The sequence below is a fragment of the Perissodus microlepis genome, chromosome 2, assembly GCF_051167445.1.
Source record: "Perissodus microlepis isolate ML-2025 ecotype Zambia chromosome 2, ASM5116744v1, whole genome shotgun sequence".
In the NCBI taxonomy this organism is placed as follows: Eukaryota; Metazoa; Chordata; class Actinopteri; order Cichliformes; family Cichlidae; genus Perissodus; species Perissodus microlepis.
In genome coordinates this window covers 34,299,025-34,326,057 of record NC_140462.1, presented here as the reverse complement: position 1 = coordinate 34,326,057, position 27,033 = coordinate 34,299,025, and the positions used below count along the sequence as shown (strand labels likewise).

General features: G+C 43.5%; 1 protein-coding gene across 1 annotated transcript; it reads right to left on the bottom strand.

Moving 5' to 3' along the window:
- Window positions 1–4,346: 4,346 nt before the first annotated feature.
- Window positions 4,347–5,755, bottom strand: LOC146393031 (uncharacterized). The gene is made up of 3 exons (XM_084938556.1): window positions 5,654–5,755; window positions 5,397–5,486; window positions 4,347–5,069 (listed from the first exon to the last, which is right to left on the bottom strand). Exons 1-3 carry the CDS (start codon window positions 5,753–5,755, stop codon window positions 4,347–4,349), a joined length of 915 nt encoding a protein of 304 aa, XP_084794682.1.
- Window positions 5,756–27,033: the final 21,278 nt, after the last annotated feature.

The following is a 27,033-nucleotide window of genomic DNA, read 5'->3' as shown; positions in this document are numbered from 1 at the left end:
CGATTTGTTCCACCACCTGCCTCTATATAACGGCAGGGCTACAAAAACCTGCACAGGTAAACATTTTATATTGCAGTGCAGAAATATTTATTGTCTAAAAAGTGAGTCTGTTCCCTTAACGTAATTTTATTAATTGTATTAATTAATATTGCAGGTGTAAACAGTTTTTAGTGCAGCCATGTGCCTCTGTGTTACCAGTGATTTGGTGTAACTGTATTTGATTTTATGTAGAACATGCTTTCTTTTCCCTCAGGAGGAACCAGAAGAGCTGTCTGACAGTGACTTTGAAAGTCCGCCGGAGAAGACGAGGTATGTGACGTGAATGAAAACCTAGTGAGGTTCTAAGCTCAATGACCAGTTAGATTTTGTTACTGCAGTGAGTAATAGTTCCTGGGGGGTTTGTTTGATGAGAGCATCATTAATTTGTCCGATTTTAATGATAATAATTATCACAGGTGATTACAGCCAAGGAGGAACATGTGCCCAACTTTCACTTGAACTATGATAAGGATATATAAAGGCTCTGTTAACATTATGAAGCAAGTCATGCTGACCTTCTTTCCTTTATTCAGTGGATCATGCGTTGCCTACATCACCAGGTGAAAGTGAGGCCAAGCATCAGGAAACAGAGGGCTGCATAAAAGAGAGTGAAAATGAGGGACAGCAGATGTTTCCATGTAATGTGGCAGAATTTGTGTAAGCTGTTGTCTAGGAGTTAAAGAAATCCTTCATTCTAGAGGTTGTTTAGGATTTTGTTTTGATGCAGGTTTCCAATTTGCATGTTTTTTTTATTTTGTTTTGTTTTTTGAATTACTGCAACTTTAGGATTTACATTTAATCTTTTTTTTTTTTTTAAATGATGTACTGTGAGAAATTCTTCAAGGCTGACATGTTTTATGATTTCTAATAGCTCTTGTCTACTTAGCCCTCTTTTTCGGGAGGAAGATGAAGCTCTTGAAGAGGCAATTCAGCGTAGCCTCCTAGAAGAGTCTGATAGACAGAGTGAAGTTCATATTTCAAGGTAAGATTTGAAAGTAACCTTTGATTATTGAATATCTTATTTGCATCTTTACTAATTTAATATGGACTATCACAACATAATTATCTGTTGTAACTCTGCACTTGAGTCAAATGTACAGCAAATTTCCATTTTTCCCTGAGATCTGTTTGTCATCGTCCCTTTTTTATATAGTTCTTTTAAGAAGCTCAGCAAAGAAGAAATTGAAGGTCTTCTTAGAGCTCATAGTGAGAAAGTCATTACACCAGGAACAAGACAACTCCATATCAGTCGAGCCAATGTGTGGTCGACTGCTTTGCGTCAGTTCAAGAGACCCAAGTTTGCTGAAAGCTGTGAGATGCTTTATGTCACATTTGCAAGCGATGAACATGATACAGAGGAAGACGCTGCTGACCTTGGGGGGCCAAGGCGGGAGTTTTTTTGTTTACTGGTGAAGGCCATCTTTCAGGACAGTGGTGCTTTTGAAGGTAATATGATTTCATAGACAAACCAACTAACCTACTTACTCAAGGCCTAAAGGCTTGTTGACGACACCCGTTTTTATAATGTTACAAACGCAACAACCACCTGATCTGAACATTGTTTGACAACATTAACAAGTTAATAAATGACTACAGATAACAAATCTGTTATGTTCTGTGTGTCTGAAACAGTAAAAAACAAAAATAACTAATACATTTTTGTCTGTCAATCTCAAGATATCAGTTGGGGTCTGTACAGAATATACTTGTTTTGTATTTTTCAGCTACACCAAATGGATGCACACTGAAATTTAACATCCTAAACTTGCAACATGGAGTATATCGAACCATTGGCAGGATGTTGTCCACGATAATAGTGCGAGGTGGAGAAGCACCTGCCTTTCTCTCCACATGTAGTCAGGAGACATTGTTCAAGTACACCTAACACCGGATGATATAGGTGACCCTGAGTTAAGAGAGAATCTGAAAAAGGTGAATTGCAATATTATAACAAGAATATTGTAATATTTCCTATATTCACAAGTCTTCTTGCCTTCTTTTATAATTGCCTAGCCATTGTTTTGCTATAATAAATACACTGTTGGTTATTAGATATTTTCAGTTTGTTTCCTTTTTGTTAAAAAAAAGCTCATATTGGTGAAGTACAGCCAAATAAACCAAAACAAAAATGTTTGAGTCCAATTAAAATGAACCATCTGCAGTATTTGTACACTGGTGAAAAACAAACATTTAAAGTGTTTTTCTTAAATATTTAGGTTGTAAATGCAACAACTCAACATGATTTGGAGGAAGCAGTCAGCTGCTGCGACTCATGGCGATATCAAGGTTGAAGGTCTTCCACTCACGGTCACCTTGCAGTCCTGCAACGGCAAAGCTGTTTCGATGAACTAACTGATGGCTTGTCCTACTATGGAGTGAGAATTTCTTTTTTCTGTATCAATTAGTCATTATTTTATAATAAACATTTAGAGTGAGCTACTTTTTGTATTTAAAACTGGAATTTAACCATTATTTAAACTTTTCTGTCTAGATTTGATCACTCCTGAGAGAGAACCCCAGTTTGCGTGTTCTGCTTGACCTATCAGGGGAGGACAAAGATCTGACAGCCAGTTTAATTGCTGGGGTTCTCAGGCCAAGCTATTCTGTCCTTGGGAGCAACAGAAGAGTTAGAGAGGAGCTGATGGTGGTCAAATTTCTGGAATTTCTCCAGTGTGTCGAAAGTAAGCAGCAATTCACATAGAATGTAGTCTGGCCATGAAACAATTCAGGACACTAAAGCAAAACTTAATTTGTCTTTTTATGTCACATGCACACACAAAACAGGAATAAAAATGTATGAAAGCTACGACTGACAAGCAAAGCAAAGACAGAACCTCTGTACTTTTTATAAATACATTAGCCATCATTTAGTTGTTAGCTCAAGCTTTAACTATTTTAGAGTCCCCAGGTTAACGGTGGTTTTTCTTTGTTTTTAGATAAAGAGCTGAGAGACGCACTTGGAGAAAGGACTCTTACCAAGGATGAAGAGGCATTTGTGAAGGCTTTGAGGCCTGGTCACATCTTGGCTTTTGCCACCGGGAGCAGCAGTTCCAGCCATAGGTTTTCAACCAGCTCCTAAAATAACATTCATTCACGATGAAAGCAAACATCTCCCGATTGCACACACATGTGCAAACGAGATTCAGCTTTTTGTGAATGAAACAACAATGGCTGATGATGATGCTTTTCATCACTGCTTCTTAGTAGCACTCCTGAATGGAGCTTTATTCAGCACCATCTAAACATGTCCCAAAAAAGTGAAATTAAAATGGTGGGTTGGTTAACTCTAATCCTGTTCATTAATTGTAGTTTCAAGTAACTTTGCTTCATACAAGATAGTTGAAATCAATTCTGACTGCATTTAATGTTGAAATGTAATAATTTTCAAAGCTTCAATAGATTTATGAAAATGCCAACTCTGTATTTTCAACGACAAATCAATAAAGTCACTGGTGTAATACAAAATAATTTTATTAAGCTTTTTTTTTTTTTTTAAACAAGGACATTTCAAAATTACGGAGCCCCGCAGGGGACATGGGAGAAAAAAAATTAAGACGGACTTTTGCGAGATCTCGCAAAACTTTTGCGAGATCCCGAGTTTGTTTTGCGAGATCTCGCAAAAGTCCGTCTTAATTTTTTTTCTCCCATGTCCCCTGCGGGGCTCCGTACAAAACAGTTTGTGCACAGAGTATACTAAACATGCTTTGTAGAGCAGGCCAGGATTGCTTACAGACATCTAACAGCAACATTTATTAAGACTATTGCACCTTTCCAATGATTAGCACAACACTGTAGATAATCTTGTGAATTGATTTAAAGACTGACTGTTCGGTGTTGATAATGTTCACTGTTATACTGTATTACACTGTTACAGTGTGAATTTGATGGCTTTACTGCAATCTGAATAACTGTTTTTACCCATAAACCAAATGTAGTTGTAGCCTTCTGAATAGCCTATGAGTCACTATCAGTCATTAACTTTGAGTCCTTATGTGGCAGGAGGTATCGCTGCTAGAGGGGAGGGGGCTTCTGCAGTAGTACAAAAAACACATTTGCTGTACAGCATTTAAGAATACTAAGTGACATCGAAAGGAGCCAGCTGAGGTGGTTCGGGCATCTGACAAGGATGCCTCCTGGGCGCCTCCTGGGTGAGATGTTCCAGGCATGTCCCACTGGGAGGAGACCCCGAGGCAGACCCAGGGCACGCTGGAGAGAGTATATCTCTCGACTGGCCTGGGAACGCCTTGGTGTTCCCCCGGATAAGCTGGAGGAGGTGGCTGGGGAGAGGGAGGTCTGGGCTTCTCTGCTTAGGCTGCTGCCCCCGCGACCCGGCCCGGATAAAGCGGATGAAGATGGATGGAACGCTCAATCCTCTGGTTGTGCACAGAACTTCCCATTAAGACAGAGCCTTCACCCCTGCTTGCTCGCATGTCCTCCCAAATCTGAGCGTTCTCTCCTCCATGATCAGTCCTGATAAGCAGGGGTCTGCCAAATTGTCCAACAGCTGCAGTAAAGAGGGCTTTCACAGTCTCAGCTCGATTATTGCTGGAGCACTGAAGGAACATCAACATCCTGCTGGATCCATCTATTGCACCATGAACAACAAACTTCCAACGAATCAGTTTGTGATTTCCATCTATGTGCCATATGAAATTTGGATGAGGCACAGAATATACTCGCCGAGCAACTGCAGTTCTTCTCCTGGATAGACCACCAGCCGGGTCCACCCTCCGCAGTGACTCTCTTACACGCCATCTTTGAACCACTATGTTTTTGGAACGCAGATGACCAATCAGCATCACTTCTCCAACATTTGGATGTTCAGTTTTTATCTGGGACACTATCTGATCTAACTCATGGTCACTGATTACATTGAATTTTGACTCTGAGATATTATAGTCTTGCAGTAACTTACACAGAGTGGGCCTGGAGATGGAAAGGATAGATGCAGCTTCAGTAAAAGATGTTTTCAGGGAAAGAACATTTTCCAGTTCCTCTTTGGAAATCTGAAGCCTTCCTTGGCAACCATCCTAGAACACGGCACAGATAATCTCAATGAGCAAAATTCTCTAACAAAAGATGGGTAATTTGAGGCAATTGTACTGTGACAGATTAGCTAGAGAGTAATATTTTATCAATAGTTTAAAAATATCAAATTGGGCAATCAAAAGACACTTCACAGCAAAAACAGTAATAAAATATGACGTAAAACTTGTGAATGTTGTTGGTGGTGATGTGACACTGCTAGTGATGGACCCCTAAGAAGATGAAACGTATGTAGAATCAGAATCATTACTTTGACAGGAGTTAATTTAAGGTGACATATTACACCAAAGAAAAAACAAAAGCCAGTCAGCTAAATGATATGTGTAAGAAGGCCTACCGAGCGGTATCCCAGTGGAGACGGCAGGTCTACTTGGTCCGGGAGCATCAAGAACCACTGTTACCTACCAAATAAATAAATAGAGTTGTATGATGTTCGATCTCTGTCTGCTGCCTACCAAATGAAATAATTGAGGACTAGCTAAGTAATTTAGCTTTGCTAGTTTTGCTAACACTGCTATCAACCCGTCCAAAACAGTCAATGGTCCAAAATGTTATACAATAAACTTACCAAGTGCTGCGGCGTTTGTGAGGTGGAGACTGCACTACCGCTGAATCGTTGGATGGCCGACAAAACAGCTCTTCCAATGTTTTCAGCTAAATCGCTGGACATGCTGGTAGGGAACCAGTGACCCATACAATAAATTTGCATATTAGCTAAATATTTAGTTTCCCGTAACATTTAGATTTAACATTTAAATTTAACATTTAGATTTAAATATAATATTTAGATTTAACATTTAGCATTTAGATTTAACATTTAAAATTGTGTTTTAAATATCAAAAGTTACAAATATTTTACTAAATGTTGTAAAAAATGACTCAAAAAACATGTTTTTGTAAGATTTAGAGCTAAATGTGGAAAAATGTTGCCGTTAATTTCGGCATGTTTCAGTTTACAAACGGCGCCCCTTATAACTGAGGGTAGGAACATAGATCAAAAGGTAAACTGATAGCTTCACTGTAATGCTCAGCTTGCTCAAAGCCTGCTCATCCTCTTCTTGTATGCAGCTCCTGTAAGGGTGGCTCAATAGTTCATAACAACTCTGAGGTGAGTCACTGAAGAGACTAATAGTTGGTGATTCTGTTCTGAGATGTGACGCTAGAGACTCTTCCAGGGGCCAGAGCAGGTGACACTGAGGGAAATTTAAAACTGCTGGGTAAGGGTAAATGTAAATTCAGTAAAATTAGAATTAAATAATCAGCTATGTACCACAGGCCTTCAAGCTGGCTGTAGTTAAACCGATAATTTTCTGTGCATCGTTGCTTACTTGATGAAAGCCCAATTAGGATAAACAAAGATGCACAGAAAAGAAGATCAGACACCAGCTAGGAAGGATCAGAAAGACAAACACAACAACACTGTCATCCGCTTTGTAGCTGGTGTATCAGAGAAACTCAGGAGAGTTTTCTCCAGACATAACATCCCAGTTTACTTCAGACCCAGCAACACGCTCAGACAAAAACTGGTTCACCCGAAAGACAAAACTCCAAAACACAAACTTAACAATGTGGTGTATGCTGTACAGTGCAGCGAGGAATGCCCAGACCTCTACATCGGAGAGACCAAACAGCCACTTCATAAATGCATGGCACAACACAGAAGAGTCACCTCCACAGGACAAGACTCAGCTGTCCATCTGCATCTTAAGGTCAAAGGTCACTCTTTCGAGGATTCCAATGTTCACATGTTGAGAACAGATGGTTTGAAAGAGGAGTAAAAGAAGCCATCTATGTCCACTGTGAGCGACCATCTTTGAACAGAGGCGGGGGTTTACGACACCAACTGTCTGCCATCAATAATCCAGTTTTGAGATCCTTCCCAGACGCCTTAACGCCCACTCACACCCTGGGCCATCTGACCTCAGGAAATCACATGATAGGGTGAGGCTAGGTTTCACAATGAGCCCCTCCAAAACCCTGGCTGATTGGGACCCACACCTGTCTTCACACCTTGGCTCGTGTGATTAGCTAGAGGATCATCAGGGGGTCCATGACCCTCTTGGGGGGTTACTCCCACTGGGTTTAAATCTGGGACTCTCCACTATTTGACCCTAGAACTGAAGAAGCTTCTCGTATGAGAGGTGAAACGTCTTCAAGCAACTTACAGAAGTCCAGACGCTTTTCTTTCCAAGCTACTTAGACTACGATGACCTGGATGACTGAGAACCTTCACAGACATCTTGATGGTTGGTGTTTCGATCCTTGGACACTCCAGTCTGCATGCTACATGCATGTCTTGGCCATGATACTAACTCCAAGTTGCTCTTAGCTCATCAGAGTGTGAATGTTGGTCAGAAGACATTTAAGCATAGAAAACAGTGCTTGTGTGCAGTGGGTGAGGACGAGTGTCAGAAATGATTTATGACAGAGGGATAGCAGCAAGAGTGAACGGGAAGGTTTACAAGATGATACTGATGTATGGTTTGAAGATGGTGGCACAAACAAATGGACCAGAGGCAGAGCTGAAGACATCAACATTCCCACTAGAAGTTACGAAAGATGCTAAATTGGAGGAAAAGAGCACCTCCTCTTGTCAGAAGAGACTGCTACCCTTTGTATCCTAAATCTTCAGTGCAGGCAGGCTCAGCACCTACACAGCTTTTAGAGCCAGCGGAGCCTGAGCCGGTATACGTCAGGTGATGCCTGAGCCCAGGCCTGTGGGGCCCACACAGTCTGAGGGTCTCCACCTCTGCTGGAGGCCACATGTCAAGTCGTGGGTTGGTGTGACTGAAGAGGCAGATGATCTGCGACCCTACAGAGCACCAGGAGGAGAAAATCATTACAGCATGTTTTTGTTTGTACAATAAAAGCTTTGCTTGATGTTTCTGGTCTTAAACTTATTGTATATTCAAATACCCAGTTTAATAAATTCTATTGTAAGTTTCCAAGTAATATTTCACATAAACACATAATGTCACTTTAGATATATGGCATATAGCAAATATGGTGAGTCATCCTTTATAGGGTGCCAGAGGAGCCACGCAGCTCTGCCTGCCTTTGCTAACTTAAAGTGACACGGTCATGTCGACTTATCACAGTCACCAGGTCTTCAAGTCCAAACAGGCATGGAGAAATGTCCTGGATAAAAATAGGTCTTCTTCTGGAGTTCCTTTCTAGTAAATACATCACTAGATATTATATTTTGGTATATGTGCTGGTCAGCCTGATGTCAGCATGTTGGCAAATACTATAAAATAAATATTTAATATTTCTTTTTTCCTTGAAAGAAAATTGTGACTAAATGACGAGAGAAACAAAACCAGCAAATAGTGATATAATATCAGCATTTGGCCCTCAGGCAGACTGTTGTTTTAAATCTCAGTGCGTCCCCGGTTAGCACTAATTCTAAAAACAGCCAAAGTATTATCAGGGTGGCTAATACAGAGGCACAGACCATGAACTGAACAGCACTTCATCCTCAGACTCATAGAACAGTAATCAGACACAACAATAAAACCCTGTGGCTGATCTTGTGCTGCATTAACAGAACCTCAGTGAGTGTCCTGCCATCAGGACTGTGCATTAGATTTATCCCATTGTTTCTACAGACTGTATGTAAATTATATAAAACTGAAACGAGCTTGTTGTGCGGGTTATGGTTCACAGCAGCATCTACAAGCGAGAGCTGTCGACTCCCAGTTACAGTTTTAAAGCTTAGCAAAAGGATAACGATTGAAAAGTTTCATGCAGCTGTCATGACGGTAGAAGTTATCCATGGAGGTTAAACCTGCTTCATGCTGCTGAGAGGTCGAGCAGTGCCTGACCTTGACAAACATGCAAGTGTTAGGTCTGCACTCGCAGGCCTCGCTAGCTCAGAGACGCATCCCCGTGAACAAAGCAAGACAATCAGAGCTCAATCCATTTCAACTTGCAAGGGAAGCCGGTCCGGTTCTGAAAGCCCCTCACCTGATCCCAGCCAACGCAAAAGAACCCGCGTCCCCTTGCAGCCTTTTATTCAGTGAAAACAGTTACAGAAATACCTCATTGCAAAACCCATATGGTGTGTCGTAAAAGCTAAGGCACTGTGTGTATATATGCACGTGTGAGCATGTGAGTGAGTGTGTGTGTGTGTGTGTGTGTGTGTGTCTTCCTGGTTACAACCGTGTAACAACATCCCGAAGGGTCATCTCCCCTCATCCCATATATGGCTCAACTCCTTTAACGGTCGACCATATACAAGCACAGGTGAGCCCATAAATGGCAGGAAGTAAACATCCCTTACTAAATAAGGAAACCAGAACCTTACATGCAATGTGCCTGCAACGCTATAGCTCATAGCATCCCCCACCATCCTAGATGTCGGGGAGGAACAGAAAAATATCTGAACATGCAGGGCAAGGTTTACAGTTTTAAGCACAACAATGACAACTTTTATCAACATCACTCCAACAGTAAGGATGTTCTCTATGAGAACAGCAAAAGCTCAGTCTATCAATTCATCTGTTGGTTTTTCCAAATCCTCATCATGCGGAGCACAACACATGTGATGCTGCACATACTAAGCCTGTCCACATTCAAGTGCCCGTATGATCACCAGTGGGAAATGTTTCCTGCAAACAAAGAGACTAATTAAAAGAAAGGACTCCACTGAAAAGCAGTGAGCAGGTGTAGAACAGTCATGTAGGACAGCTCACACACACATTTGGGGTCACAGACACTTTGACATGTGGCCCATACATAGGAGCCAGGGATCGTACTACCAACCCTCTGATCTGTAGCACAAATCATACCGTACAAGGAAGAAGAATGTCAAAGAAGAAGACACAACCCTGATGCACGGTCACATGTCCTGGTGTGCTGGACGGCTGCTGTGATGTGTTAATGGATCTGATCTCGGGCTGAGCAAATGTCAGGGCAACAGGCGACGACTGAGAGGGATATGAAGCACGACCGCGCCTCTGGTTATAAATCTGTGGTGGTGGCTGCACATGCAGCACAGGTGCAGCGTGGGCAGGCTGAGAGGAGAGGCTGGGTAAATGATGCTGTGTGTGTGCGGTGTGACTTTATATGAGAGGTGCACTGATTCACACACACAAACACAGTCTAATCTCTCTAAAACTGAAAAACACCCTTAACTCAAGGGACCGCTCCGTCCTCCTCTTCCTCGCCTCGCTCTGCAGTGCAGAACAGTAATAGTGTCTGCAGATGCTACAGTGTCCACTGGGAGCTGTTGTTTGGACAGAGGTTTCATTTTCTGCTGTGGGGTTGTTGTTAGTCTCCTGTTGACGGCGTCCTCAGAAACAGGCACAAGCACACTCTCATTACCCCACTCAGCCTGTACAAGTGTGCATCGCAGTGGACACAGGGGTCCTCCCTTGTCTGCTGGATGCCATCATGTTGCTACCAGTGGACAGCTGAGGGCTATGCTACAGTCACTTTCATGAAAGGAGACTCAGTGGATACCCAGAAACTACAACAACCATGTGCTTACTCTCTGCTACCAGAAAGAGAAACACCTGAGACTAAGATTAGTAGTTTGCAACAATCCTGAAACAAAGCAGCATTATTTTCAGCAGTGAGAAGAAAATCCCACCAGGAGAGGATACAAAGTCTGCACACAACAGTCTAAACCAAAGACCCTCTGCATCTGTTCATGTAGCATTGTCTCTGAGAGCCCATTTACAAGGAGTAAAATACTCAAACATCAGGACATGAAATTAAAAAGAGGGACCAAGACACAATAAGAGCACGAGAAAGGAAAAAGAAATCAGCATGTCACTGTTCCTCCCACTGCCACACATTTTACCTGTCCTGTCGGTGTGTGTGTGTGTGTGTGTGTGTGTGAAAAGGTTGTTAGGCTGTGTCTTCTTAGCCAACAGTAATGTTAAAATAAGCTAGTAGTCCATGAGTCTGGGGTAAATGATGGAAACAACAGAATATGGCAAACACATGAAACATCCATCTGTGCTGTAGGCTGTCACCTGACTAACATATCAAACATATTTAATGAAAAAATATAGCAGTGGAAATCAAGTGAATTGTTTCAAACACTGAGCTTCAGTAAAAATGTGCATTTATGTCTCAGCTGTTATTTAGCAAAAGAACATCCTTATAAAATATGATATAATGCTTAGAACATAGAAAGCTGATAAACGACAAAAGCACAGATGTAGCAGTTTTATTAAAACACAACCTTGTTTCAATAGAATAAGAGTAAGATCTTGGGAAAGGTTGTTCACACTCAGCTGATGGATTATCTAAATAACTCAAATGTTTGAAGTTTTTCAGTCCGGCTTTAAGCCGTTTCACAGCACAGAGACGGCTCTCATGAACGATATTCTGGTAGCGACAGCCTGTGGTAAACACGTAGTGCTTATACTACTAGATATGACTGCTGCATTCGACACAGTGGATCACGACCTGCTGATCTCTCGATTACAGCATTGTGTGGGCATTTCTGGCTTGGCTCTCCTGTGGATAAAATCATATCTGTCAAACAGGAGCTTCTGTGTTAAGTTGGGTTCGTCATCGTCCTCTGCCGTGGGGTGTACCACAGGGATCTATTCTTGGGCCATTACTGTTTTCATCTCCTGCCACTGGGTGCGATCTTTCATAAACACAAAGTCTCATTTCATCTATATGCTGATGACTGCCAGCTTTATTTTCCTTTCAGTCGTTCTGATAGCTCCCCAATTAGACTCCTGCTTGATTGCCTCAGTGATGTTAAGTCATGGATGGCTCAAAACTTTTTAAATTTTAATGAACGTAAAACAGAAGCAATTCTGTTCGGCCCGAATCGTTCCTCTGATATCCCTGATGTTGACCTTGCTGCTCTGACCCCTCACCTGAAGAGCTCGATTACCAATCTTGGGGTAAAAATCGACTCTGCGCTTACCTTTGATGGCCACGTGAATGGGGTGGTGAAATCGTCATTCTATCATCTCAGGCGTCTGTCGAAGGTTAAACCTTTTCTTTCAAGGCGTGACTTGGAGACTGTTATCCACGCTTTTATAACCTCACGCTTGGATTATTGCAGCTCCCTTTTAATAGGGGTTGGACTGGGCACTCTGACACGCCTGCAACTAGTCCAGAATGCTGCGGTTTTTATCTGGTAGAAGGAAATTTGAGCACATTACTCTGGTTCTGGCCTCCCTGCACTGGCTTCCAATTGAATTTAGGATTCATTTTAAAGTGCTTTTATTGGTTTTTAAATCCTTAAATGGTCTGGCACCTGCGTATCTGTCTGATTTGCTGAAGCCCTATGTCCCCACTCGTTCGCTTCGGTCAGCTGAGCAGCTGTTGCTCTCTGTCCCCAAATCAGGGCTGAAACTGAGGAGACCGAGCGTTTTCTATCGTGGCTCCTAAGCTTTGGAATAATCTTCCTCTTCACATTAGGCGATCGGCATCAGTGCTGGTTTTTAAATCCAGATTAAAAACACATTTTTATTCGCCGGCCTTTGACTCAGTGGTTGACTGACTTGTATTTACTTATATTGTATTGTTATTACTATGTTTATTATTTTATCGTATTTATTATTCTTATTGTATCTCTTATATTTCTGTTGTTCAGCAATTTGGTCAGCCTTGTGTGTCTTTAAAGTTTCTAAATGAAGGTTATAACATGAATGAACTGTGGTGTATCACATCGCCACACGCAGTCCTGGTTACTGATTTCTTTAGGCCACACGACCACACATTTACTACCAAACAGGAACTTATCACACTAATGGCAACCATAAGTCACCTGATAGAGCTGGACTGGGTGCTCCGACCTGGGAATGCTACAGGGAATCTCGAATGTGACAGTCTCCCGCTAATTCTTTCCAGTTTCCAGTACACGTGGGTGAGGTCACCTGTGTCTGTCCTACATCATGTTGAGTCATCCTCATGTAAAATAAGTTTTGTGAATAATTTAAGCTGCGAAAGCTTGTGAGGAGTGTTATATGATAAGCTCCTTCACATAACGACTCCCACTCACTGTGTTTGAATGTACGACCCGCTTCTTGTTCCCGTTTGGTTTGGACAGAATGATTTAGCCCACTGCTTTGGATAAGGGGAAGAAGATGGATGGATTCTCTGTGAGAGTTCAAATTCTCTTATGTGCTCACAACTAAATGCTTTGGGTAAGTTTTAGCATTTCATAATTTGGGAAAGATGCTTCAGATGATGTGTTGGAGTTACGGTGCGTTCAGACCGAACGCGATAGACGCGACCAGAGCGCCAGGTTTACATGTAAAGTCAATGGAGGAGTGCGATGAAGCGCGACTGGGGTTCCTGCGAAAATTCAGAAGCAGATTTGCGTCGCGAAAACGCGTCAGTTGCGGGAGCAAGTAGCGCGACTGACACGTTTGAAGCGTGGATAAAAATACGTGCCTCAGTTTTTGTGTTGCATTTTGTGCATTCGCGCGTATCGCGTATACCGCTCGAGTTGGAAAAATCTGAGCGTCAAGTCGCGCCGCGACAACCAATCGGGAGCCTTGTGACGTGGCTCTGGCCTAGTGCAAAGGGGCAGGTCCAGCCAAAGCCCTTCATACTTCATTCAATATGGAGGAAAGGCTAATCAACGCCGTAGCAAACCACCCGGAGCTGTACGACACCAGCTGCTTTCTGTACCGAGACAGGAATATAAAGGACTGAGCTTGGAGGAAGATATGTAAAGAGATCGGGCAACCTGGTAAGTTCATTCATCTCTCTTTTGAAAGTTTTGACTGGCTTCTAGCGCAAAAGCTAGCAAGCCCGCCTACTGTCCGGCTATTTTCCCACTGATGTACAAAACCTTTCCGCTAACAAGACAATGTGTTTATTCAGAGGACATCTGCAGGAGAAAGTGGAAGAGCCTCAGGGACACATGGAACAAGAAGAAGAGGATGGAGAAGGAGAAGAGGAGTGGGTCTGCAGCAGGATCGAGGAGGAGATGGAAGTTCTTCGCGGTCATGGGGTTTCTGGACCCTTTCCTCACCCCGCGGGACACTAGCGGCAATATGGTGGGGACCGTGGAGAACATCTCCCCCGTGGACCAGAGACAGCCCGGAGAGGCATCAGAGGAGTCTCAGTCAGAAGGTATGTTTACAATGAATTAATGTAGGCAATTAATTCATGCATGTTGTCATATAGGAATATATGTTACTGTTTATTAATAAACAGTATACAGTGGTCCCACCGTTCATCAAAAAACGCGGCATAATAATACTTTTACGTTTTGCAATCTACAAAGGTTTGCACTTTGAGAATCAGCTTGTGAGAACTGTGAGCAATGTTCATGTGTGTGGGGGGAAAAGTGTATAAAGTGCGTGGTGAGGGGCTAGTTATTCTGAGAACCCCTGCTGCAATAAATGAGGGACCACTGTATATACTTTCTCTATGACTATTGTTTTCAACCTGGTAACATTTAATATTGTCTTGACAGAGCCAACTGATTCTGCAGCAGAGCATCCCCTGTTGCTTCTCCTGGCTCCCCAGTCCCTGAGCTCCTGCTGCTGCACCCACAGCTATGTACAGCAGCACTGATAGCTTTTTACTCTCTTGGATTCCCTTGTGATTACTGGTAAGTCTAATTGTTGAATGTTGTCATTGTGTTTCTTAAATTTGTAAGGTCTTAGTTCAGTCTATAGGATCAATACATTCTTTTGTCTCTGACCACCTCTCCAGCCACTCTGTGCTGGGGGAGGTTTTATTGCAGATACATCCTATCTGAAAGATCTGTTTCTTGTGTGGTAAGCTTCCTGCTTTTATGACCCTTTTGGTCAGCAGGAAGTCATGCATACAGACACACACACACAAACACACACACACACACGTTCTTGCACATGCATACAGGTGCTTACACACACACACACACACACACATTCTCACATGACACACACACACACGTTCTTGCACATGCATACAGGTGCTTACACACACACACACACACACGTTCTTGCACATGCATACAGGTGCTTACACACACACACACACACACGTTCTTGCACATGCATACAGGTGCTTACACACACACACACACACACAGACACACACACACACACACACACATTCTCACATGACACACACACACACATTCTTGCACATGCATACAGGTGCTTACACACACACACACCTTGTCTTAGAACCATTTGGGGGTTTTACGGTGGGAGGTGCTTTTGCTGTGATGTGTATTGTGTGAACTGTTTTCCCAATAAAAGGCAGCAAGCGGAGGCCGGATTTGGGGTCATTTTGTGGTAGGGTTCGAAGTGCGTTCCTGAGATACCGACGAGGCAAGTAAATCGATCGATCGCTGACTGTCTTGTTTTCTTCATGATGAATAAGTCTCTAAACTAGCGGGGCTTGTAGAAACACAGACCCAACAATTACCTTTACTAAATATCTACAACCAATCTGTTTATATCCTTTTTTTTCAATGTTGAAAATTAAAATCTAGTAGCAGCCTTCTCATTACTTTGTGTTGTTTTGTGCTGTTTTACAGGCCCACAGAGGAGGACGGCTCCGAGGAGGACGGCTCCGAGGAGGACGAGGGACGGGTCCCAGAACGGTCCATCGCCGGTGGAGCTGGCCATCCTGGAGTCCCTGAAGAGGCCACACCAGTCTCCAACGGAGCATTTCCTCCTCAGCCTTGTTCCTGCTCTGGAGAGCATGCCACCTCACATGAGAGCATTAGTGAAATTTCAAATTTATAAATTAGTTTTTGAAAACAGCACAGCTGTGTTAAATTTGGAGACATTGGACCCGAGCGATCAGTAGTTTTCTGATGAGGCAGCAGCTCTCCAGGGCAGAAACAATGTTCTCATTTTTCTCCTCCTTCTCCCTGAGGCTCTTCCACTTTAAGCTGGGTCCTTTTTATTCCCGTCTCTCTGTAAATAGTTATATTTTATATACAGGTCCTTCTCAAAAAATTAGCATATTGTGATAAAGTGCATTAATTTCTGTAATGTACTGATAAACATTAGACTTTCATATATTTTAGATTCATTACACACAACTGAAGTAGTTCAAGCCTTTCATTGTTTTAATATTGATGATTTTGGCATACAGCTCATGAAAACCCAAAAGATTAGCATATTTCATCCGACCAATAAAAGAAAAGTGTTTTTAATACAAAAAAAAGTCAACCTTCAAATAATTATGTTCAGTTATGCACTCAATACTTGGTCGGGAATCCTTTTGCAGAAATGACTGCTTCAGTGTGGCGTGGCATGAAGGCAATCAGCCTGTGGCACTGCTGAGGTGTTATGGAGGCCCAGGATGCTTCGATAGCGGCCTTAAGCTCAGCGTCTCTCAACTTTCTCTTCACAATATCCCACAGATTCTCTATGGGGTTCAGGTCAGGAGAGTTGGCAGGACAATTGAGCACAGTAATACCATGGTCAGTAAACCATTTACCAGTGGTTTCGGCACTGTGAGCAGGTGCCAGGTCGTGCTGAAAAATGAAATCTTCATCTCCATAAAGCTTTTCAGCAGATGGAAGCATGAAGTGCTCCAAAATCTCCTGATAGCTGCATTGACCCTGCCCTTGATAACACACAGTGGACCAACACCAGCAGCTGACATGGCACCCAGACCATCACTGACTGTGGGTACTTGACACTGGACTTCAGGCATTTTGACATTTCCCTCGCCCCAGTCTTCCTCCAGACTCTGGCACCTTGATTTCCGAATGACATGCAAAAGTTGCTTTCATCCGAAAAAAGTACTTTGGACCACTGAGCAACAGTCCAGTGCTGCTTCTCTGTACCCAGGTCAGGCGCTCCTGCCGCTGTTTCTGGTTCAAAAGTGGCTTGACCTGGGGAATGCGGCACCTGTAGCCCATTTCCTGCACACGCCTGTACACGGTGGCCCTGGATGTTTCTACTCCAGACTCAGTCCACTGCTTCCGCAGGTCCCCCAAGGTCTGGAATCGGTCCTTCTCCACAATCTTCCTCAGGGTCCGGTCACCTCTTCTCGTTGTGCAGCGTTTTCTGCCACACTTTTTCCTTCCCACAGACGTCCCACTGAGGTGCCTTGATACAGCACTCTGGGAACAGCCTATTCGTTCAGGAATTTCTTTCTGTGTCTTACCTTCTTGCTTGAGGGTGTCAGTGATGGCCTTCTGGACAGCAGTCAGGTCGGCAGTCTTACCCATGATTGCGGTTTTGAGTAATGAACCAGGCTGGGAGTTTTTAAAAGCCTCAGGAATCTTTTGCAGGTGTTTAGAGTTAATTCGTTGATTCAGATGATTAGCTTAATAGCTCGTTTGGAGAACCTTTTCATGATATGCTAATTTTTTGGGTTTTCATGAGCTGTATGCCAAAATCATCAATATTAAAACAATGAAAGGCTTGAACTACTTCAGTTGTGTGTAATGAATCTAAAATATATGAAAGTCTAATGTTTATCAGTACATTACAGAAATTAATGAACTTAATCACAACATGCTAATTTTTTGAGAAGGACCTGTATTTATGTTTAATGTTTTTCTGTTTGAGAATTTTAATATTATTTCAAATAAATTTTGTAATGACTAATGTCTCAGTTCTACTACACAGCAAATGTTGGCACACAGCTTGACACATGTAGAATTAATTTCATATTATACTAATGAAAGAATATACTGCTATATAGAAACATAGTGAAGACCAATTATTTAAGAGCATAAAGAGAGGTTAGTTTATTTTGGAGTAGAGCTCCATTTATTAAGAATATGTTTTAAAAAGGCAGGAACGCTCTTTAGAGGTTTGTGGGTGGCTCAGAGCCGTTGTGGGGAAGTCACTGGGACTTCAAACAGGCTGTTCTTTTGGCTGCCAAGACACTGATCCCTCCGCCGAGAAGTGGGCCATGAACTTCTCCCTCACCAGGACAGCCTCTCTGGAGGAGTTGTTGGCTGCTACACGACCCAGGCCTGTTTTGAAAATTAACCTGTGATAAGACAGCATATATAGAAACGTTATTATCATATAACTAAAGATGAACCAAACTGTTCGCAATTTTATCTAGCTCTCGGTTTAAAGAAAGGCTGGTGAGCCCTGTTATAGAGTCTGACAGCTGCAGGGATTATATACAAATATTCAACTGGTTCTACACCAGAATTAAACTAGGTCTAAATAAAAAAAGGACTTTATAAGATAGACCTTCTGAGTATCACTACAAAGATTAACCCACTGTGGTCCTCATACCACAGTTTGATATCAGCAAACACCGAGAGCATACACTGATAGACACCACAGCCATGCTATCATTCAAACACTGATAACAGCATAAATCGAATTAAATCGGGACTTGATGAGACCTTTCGAGTATCACTAGAAATATTATAAACAGTCGTCTCCGTACCACAGTTTGCTTTCAGTAAACACAGACGGCATTCACTGTTAGCATAGCACATCCATGTTAGCAGTGTATAAACGATAGTTTAGCATATATTAGCACAGGTATCAATAAAGGACTACCGTATTAAACACTTTTACTAACCTCAGGCAGACGGACAGGCGCTCTGCAGGTGGGATTGAGCGCCTGTAAAAAAAAAACACCACAGCACTTTACAGGAAGGGCCAGAGTCGTCTCTATTTTTTGAGGCGACTGAGGTCCTTCAACATCTGCCAGAAAATGCTCAGGATTTTCTACGAGTCTGTTGTGGCCAGTGCGATCCTCTATGCTGTTGCATGCTGGGGGAGCAGGCTGAGGGTCGCAGATGCCAACAGACTCAATAAACTAATCCGTAAGGCCAGTAATGTTGTGGGGATGGAGCTGGACTCCCTCAAGGTGGTGTCGGAGAGGCGGATGCTGTCCAAGATAAAGACAATGTTGGATAACACCTCCCACCCACTCCATGACATGCTGGTCAGTCACAGGAGCTCGTTCAGTGAGAGACTGAGATTACCGAAAAGCACCACTGAACGACACAGGAAACCTTTCCTGCCTGTGGCTCCCTGTACAACGCATCCACTTAACACACTGGTTACTGCTACAACTACACATGTTTCTTTTCCAGCTATTTATTAATGAGTGACTTATGTATATATATATATATATATATATATATTTATATATATATATATATGTATATATATGTATATATTGTACTATTCTTAGTTAGCGTATTGTCTGTCTTGTTAATGTTGGTTTATAATGGAGCACTGTAACAAAAAAATAATAAATTTCCCCCAGGGATCAATAAAGTATTCTGATTCTGATTCTGATTAGTTGGTGTCTAGGCGGGCGATGCTTGGACCGACGCGGGACAGCAGGTCCTCAAACTGGGCGAGGGACAGACGGTGGTACCGCTGAAAGCAGCCGTCGTCCAGGCGCAGCTCCTGGAGCAAATGGTGAAACTCACCAAACTGCTCACGCCTCTGGAGGACCTGATGGACCCAGGTACGGCGAGGACGTCCTTAACGCCGCTGCTCTGCTCTCCACAGTAAATAGAGAAGGGAGACTCTCTCTTCAAGCGCTAGCTCGACAGCTGCCATCTTGCAAACATACCGTCTGGCACTACTTCCTCCCACATTTCCGTTGACCAATTCGCGTTGGACGCGCGTCGAGGTGCGAATGTGCACGCCACCAGCTAGGGGCGTCTGGCGCTTTTTGGTCGTGTCTATCGCGTTCGGTGTGAACGCACCGTTATGATGAGCCTGGAGTTATTTGTAAAAGCGGGAGGTTGAGCGGTGGACAGTCTAGTGTAAATTAGATGTAAATCATTGGAATGATTACATATAAATGTAATTTCCAACAGTGGTACTGGACCAGATGAACACAGCTAACACAGCATCAGAGTAATGTACTCAGAGCAATGTCCCAGCTCACAGTGGAACTGTCAACAGAGTGCTGGGAACTAAACGTGGGCAGCTTCCGTGTAGCTCAGTCGCAGTAGTTCAATTGGTCTAATTACTGACAATCCAAGAGCGAACATAACGGAGCGTCTCGACTTGAACATCAAAGTCCAGCCTGTCAAAAAATCACAAAGCTACTGTTTCACATCTTGTCTGATGGTAGCTGCTTCCACTCCCCTCAGTGTGCATCTATCATTACTCAGCCTGTGAATGCATTTCTCTGGCTAACTGTGTGCTCACTTCCTGTTACCTATGAGTGTTGTTAATATCAAATCCTTTTCAGTGTGAGCATCATTTACTCTGGTCATCACATGTTGCATATAAAGCACCAAAGTAGAGCTGGAACGCTGGAAACACCCCAGGTTTGTCAAACAGAGAGAGGAACGTTGTCAAACAAGATGGGGCCATGATGCATTGCATCACTACTCAAAATCTCTCACTATGCATTTGATTACATCCCACTGTGCTGGGAAAACCATCAAGTGGTTTTAGTGGAGATGCAAATCAGTGTGGCGTTTATGTTTTAGTGAAAAGGGGACAAGCTTCAGACTGCAGCTGCACACACTCATTAGAATGAACAGAGGACAAACACATAAACACTGTGTGTAACGAACAGGATGTGCTTTGTGAGGACAACGTTATTCTTGAATATAGTTACAATATTACACAAAGCTCATGGTTGTGAAGTGGAAGCTCGTCCACATCTACATCCAGGTCTAGGTCACCGTCAGTGTGACATCAGCTGGTAAAAAGCAGACCTTTCATATCATGACTTGTTTGGACCAGTCGCTCGTTCCACTCATTTCTCATGATCGTGGATAATTTTACATATAGTCTGTTGACCAAATTTACTTCCTATTGGTCATTTTTTCTGCAACTGAGTCACAAAAATAAAGCAGCAAGCAGCAATAACAGGTCACTCACACCTTCCTGTACGTTGGGGCATGATGGAGGCGTTTCCTGCAGTCACATGGATATCTGGAGTCTAACTGGCTGTTTGCACAGCTAAGTTACTTCCTGTCCACTGTAGGAGGTATTCAACAACACCATGGTGCTATGGACACACCCTTTCAGGAAACAAAGTGAGCACCGATCATGTTGATCTGATTAAATCTCGAGAGGAATTTGTTAAAGAACAAGGTACAAACATGCCCGTCATATAAGAGGAGCTGCAGCTCCTGCCGACACACTCAGTAGCTCCTCCCACTCCATGTAATAATTCAATTCAATTTGATTTACATGGCACCAAATTACAGTCACCTCAGGGCACTTAATATTGTAAAGACCCCCCTATAATACAATAAAAAAATTAAATAGCAGTTAAGTATTAATTTCATTATACCTTCATACCATTCTTAGCACATGTGTCCAGGTAGGACCAGCATGGTGGCCCAAAGGAGCCTGCGTTGGCTTTGCATTTTTGACCTGACTGAGATTCACCAAAGAGCAAAAATCACACTTTAAGGGACAAACCGGAGTAAATGTCACATTATGAGTTGTGGTGGCCACCTTCCTCCCTGTTAGTAATTACGCTGTGTAATGTCAGCCTGCTGCAGGAGCCATCAGTGCATAGCAGGGACTGATGCAGTTCTTCCAGCCCAGTGATTGCTGTTTTCCTGTATGAACCAAGCAAAACAAACAGCACAACAATATCTTTGCTCGCTCAGTGAAACCATGTGAGGGGCATTTTGGTGAAAACACCTTTTGGAAAATCTTGCTTCTTGCTCTGTGAAATTATACACTAAGTGGGTCAAATGTGTGAATTTAAAGAGTGTTTAGTATACTAATCATAAACTGTGTGATTACACTTGGCGCTCCTGCTTTGCATGACATAAAAGCTCAGCCCTGGTTTACAGTCTTCAAAAAGCCTGGTGTGTCTATGATAAATCCACTGAGAGCGTTAGCAGGAGAGGGCTCCAGGCTACGATGCAAACAGACCTAACGGTACATCCATAACTGTGCTGAGGGAGCAGAGTCCTAATATTGTGAGGAAAACATCGGAGTGAGAGTTTGGGAAACTGGGTTACTATATGCTGATATTGCTTTTTTAATATTCCAGCTCAGCTTCCACATTTTTTCCTTTCTCTCTAAAGTGAAGGAGTCTTTGATCCTCACCTAGCGTGTCACACTGCTTGTTTTTCCCTGTCAGATATCAGTGGACTAAAACAGATCTGGAGGTGAGATTACATGCTTTTAAAGGTCTGGATGAAAAGAAGTATAAACACGTGACAGTGCTGGAATAAAAGCAGATTTATCTTCAAAGACACACAGGTGCACGACTTGTTTCCATCAGGGCTGCATCAACTGGCCTCATATACATAGAAACAGTCACGGCTTTAAGGATATCAAGATAAAAAAGAAATAAATCACTCATTCCCCGGTCTGGACGGCGTGCTGACTGGAGAAGGTCACTTGCAACATAGGAACCCCTGCCAGGTGGTCAAGACGAGGCCCCAGAGGCTTGTGGGAGAGCAGAGGATAACACTGTGCAAACAGCACAGTGGCTTTGTGGGGACAAAAAAAGCTTGCTGACATTTGGATAAAGCTTCTATTGCATTTCTAAAGAATAGAAGGGTGTTCTGTGCCCAACACGGATTCCCCTGTTTGTTCTCTCTGTGATACTGAACTGTGTGCACTACTTCATCACAGCTGATTCTAGGATTTTTCAGACTGATCATTGATGCCCAAGTCGCAATGACATGACTAATGATGTCCATCCATCTTCTACTTATCCAGAGCCCTGTGTTTAAGGGCAGCAAATGTATGCTATGTCTTCGAATGATAATGGGTAAGGGAAGTGTGTTTAGTGTAGACGCGAATGGTCCTCCGCAATTAACCTCTGTCCAGTTTGTTGATGTAAATAGGGGGTCCTCCTCACACAAATTTGTCTATTAGATAGATATGATTCAAACAGGCAGCACAGTGGTTAGCACAGTGGTTAGCACAGCAAGAAGGTCCTGAGTTCAATTCCGCCATCAGGCTGGGGTCTTTCTGTGTGGAGTTTGCATGTTCTGCCTGTGTTTGTGTGGGTTCCCTCCGGGTACTCCGGCTTCCTCCCAAAGACATGCAGCTTGTGGGGATAGGTCAATGGATTAATCCAAATTGCTCATAGATGTGAATGTGAGCGCGAATGGTTGCTATGATATTATGGTCGACAGTATCGAACGCTGCACTGAGGTCTAGCAGGACAAGCACAGAGATGAGTCCACTGTCAGAGGCCATAAGAAGATCATTTGTAACCTTCACTAAAGCTGTTTCTGTGCTGTGATGAACTAACTCTTTAACCAGGCACTTTCTACTCTCTACATTTTCAAAACAGGCTCGTTACTTTTAATTTGAGGTGAATTATTATTACACGTCACTGTGGGCCTTCAAACATCAAACGGGTTTGAGTCTAAACACTAACACATGAAAGACATGCATTAATCACCAGGTAAAAAGAGATGAACGAGGCAAAGCCTTGTGCCAAAGTCAGGGGTTAAAGTGGGACGGTGTTTGTATTTATCGATATTTAACGACTGCAATTGTCCATAAATTACAGTTGCGCTACTTCGGCATCTAGCTAGCGCTACAAAAGAGGAGCGAGGAGCATTAAGGGAGTAATATTTTTACGTAGCAGTTTCAAATGCAACGTTTCTATCAGTTTAACAAATACACAAACTGCAGCTAAAAGTCCAGCTGCTGTATTTGACAGAGCGAGAAGAATGAGAGCGAACTTCACTTACATGTCAGTCCTCATGTTTTTAAATCAGATGTTGGGTCTGTACATGTGACGTTATGTTTTTTCATTTAGTGAAACGTGCTGCAGAACAAACTGAGGTGGACTAAGTGTGCTATTTAAAGGTTGCATGAAAATACTTTCTAATTATCCTGTTCATAGTCAGAGCCATCCTCTGCAGTGGCGGCAACAGAACACAGAGCTGTTTTTATAGTCCTTCATTTTCTCTGCTCATGTTAAAGCTGGGTACCTTTATTACAATTAATATTTAGACTGAAATGAAGTTTATTTATTGTTACATTAATATAGCACAAGGCTCAGTTAGCTTTGCACAAAAATCACAGGTAGAAACGCCCTCCAAAGAGCTACTTTTTATGTTCTTACTTTGAGCACATTTTAGAACCAGAGCTGTTTTACTTTTACTTGAGTAAAGAAGTTGAATCAGTACCTCAACTTTTACTGGAGTATTTTTTAACACTTGTATCTGTACTTCTGCTTAAGTAGATGATGTCCATACTTTTGCCACCACCACGTAGACTATTAATAGAGATAGATTCATTGTATCTAAGATTGAAGCATTGATACATTTTCTGTAGGAATGGGGTCTAATGGACACGATGATGGTTTGGAGAAAGTAATTATTGAAGTTATCAGCAGGATCAATCAGAGAGAAAGACTATTGAAAGTAGCTGTATATATAATGATACACCTGTAAGATGGTTATGATTGTTGTTTCTCTCGTTGTTAAACTTTCATTTGTGACGTCATTCACTGGTTAATGTTACAGGACATATATACTGGTGATCTAGTGTTTATGTTTTTGATTCAATAATCTTTATTTAATAATAATAATGGATTGCATTTATATAGCGCTTTTCTAGGCACCCAAAGCGCTTTACAATTCCACTATTCATTCACACACTGGTGGAGGCAAACCACAGTTGTAGCCACAGCTGCCCTGGGGCAGACTGACAGAAGCGAGGCTGCCATATCGCGCCATCGGCCCCTCTGGCCAACACCAGTAGGCGGTAGGGTTCCGGTTGCAGATGAGCTTCCCAACCCCCTGAACCACGGTCGCCCAGTAATTTGTTGTTATTCATGGTTATCTTTATCTCTTTGGTTCTTGGTGATCTCAGTTCTCAGTGTTTATGTTAGCCTGTGTATAGTCCCGGTGTGCCTCGTTTCCTGTCGAGTCACGCTTGTCTCTATGTTCGTGCATGTCAGTGTCAAGTCTGCGTCTTTGTGAATGTATCATGTTTCCTGTTTTATTTTGATAGTTCCTTGTCCTGTGTTCAGTGTATGCCGTTTGGCTTCCTCCCTGTCTCATTGTGGTGCCGAGTATTGCAACCTCGTTGCGAGCTCCCCCAAGCAACAGTTTAATTTTGTTTAATTTTACTTTATTTTTTCACGAGTAGCACATTTCTTCTTGTGTACGACCGACAAACCTTACTGGACATAAGAGATGGACTTTCTCATCACTTTCCAGACTTCAAGTTTTGCACCACGGACCCTCTGTTTGCAGACCCCCCATTCATCTCACCTGAGACGCCTTTGATCTGGGCACCTGGCGGCTGCAAACGCCAATGCAGAGGGAGAAGATCCGGCATTCTGTTTCGACTGAGACGGCGCACTAACAGACCACCGCTCCCCAGTTTATTACTGGTTAATGTGCAGTCTCTGGAGAACAAGCTGTGCGAGCTTCTGGCACGGATCTCATTCCAGCGAGAGATGCGGGACTGCTGCGTGATCTGCCTCAGAGAAACCTGGCTATCGGACAAGGTACCGGACTCCGCCATACAACTACCGGGGTTCTCTGTGCACCGCGCGGACAGGTCACAGGATCTTACTGGGAAAAGCAGAGGCGGTGGTGTGTTTCATGATCAACAACAGCTGGTGTGATTATGCAAACGTGCATCCAGTCAAATCCTTCTGCTCACCGGACCTGGAGTACCTGATGATTAAGTGCCGGCCATTCTGGCTACCGAGGGAATTCACAGCAGTGATTATTACGGCTGTTTACATTCCCCCACAAGCCGACACTGACCGAGCACTCAGGGAACTGTACAGCGCGATCAGCAGTGAGGAAACCGCACACCCAGAGGCGGCGTTTATCACAGCCGGGGACTTTAACAAAGGAAACCTGAAGAAAGTTTCACCAACACATCCATTTCAACACTCGTGGAGACCGGCTACTTGACCACTGCTACACCTCCTTCTAGGATGGAGAAGGAGCCCTCCCCCGCGCCTCATTCGGCCAATCAGATCACCGCTCCATCCTGCTCCTGCCTGCCTACAGGCAGAAGCTGAAACAGGAAGCTCCAACCCTGAGGGCGGTGCACCATTGGTCGGACCAATCGGAGTCCATGCTGCAGGACTGTTTTGATCACGAGGACTGGGAAATGTTTCACGTGGCTGCTAATGACATCGATGAGTACACAGACTCAGTCTGTGGATTTATCAGGAAATGCGTGGAAGATGTCGTCCCATCCAGAACAGTTAAATCCTTCCCAAATCAAAAACCCTGGATTAATAGCGATGTTCGCGCGGCACGGAGCACCGCTTTTGCCTCCGCGAACACATCGGACTACAAACACGCACACTACCAACTCCGGAAGACGATCAAAGCAGCCAAACGTGAGCACAGGGACAGGGTGGAGCAACAGTTTGACAACGCTCGGAGTATGTGGCAGGGACACAATCGCAGACTTTAGAGGGAAACCCAGCACACCGCAGACCACGGCCTCTCTGTGTGAGGATCTAAACGTATTCTACGCTAGATTCGACACAGCGAACACCACGAGACCGGACAGTGTGCGCACCGCGGATGACGTCAGCGCGCACACTGTGTCTGAGGAGGATGTGCGGAAGTGCTTCAGGAAGGTGAACGCGCGCAAAGCTACTGGTCCGGACGGGATTCCCGGCCGCGTCCTCAAGTCATGCGCGGCTCAGCTGGCTGGAGTGTTCACACACATCTTCAACCTTTCCCTCTCTCTGTCTGTAGTCCCAGCCTGCTTCAAAATGGCCACCACCGTCCCTGTTCCCAAATCCTCCACCAGCTCCTCATTGAACGACTGGCGACCTGTAGCCCTGACCCCCATCGTGAGCAAATGCTTTGAGAAGCTGATCAGGGACTTCGTTTGCTCTGCACTACCCGACTCACTGGACCCTCTACAGTTCGCATATCGCCACAACAGGTCCACCGATGATGCCATAGCCCTGACACTACATACTGCCCCGTCACACCTGGAGAAGAGACACACGTATGTGAGAATGCTGTTTGTAGATTACAGCTCAGCATCCAATACCATCGTTCCCTCGAAGCTGGACAGGAAACTGCAGGATCTAGGACTGAGCAGCTCCCTCTGCAGCTGGATCCTTAGCTTCCTGTCTGACAGACTCCAAGCGGTCAGGCTGGGCAGCATCGCCTCATCC

Coding starts and splice junctions, on each gene's coding strand:
- LOC146393031 (XM_084938556.1), bottom strand. CDS start 5,755: ATGTCCAGCGATTTAGCTGAAAACATTGGAAGAGCTGTTTTGTCGGCC. Junction 5,487..5,653: donor CACAAACGCCGCAGCACTTG/GTAAGTTTATTG, acceptor TTTATTTGGTAG/GTAACAGTGGTTCTTGATGC. Junction 5,070..5,396: donor CTTCTTACACATATCATTTA/GCTGACTGGCTT, acceptor GCCGTGTTCTAG/GATGGTTGCCAAGGAAGGCT.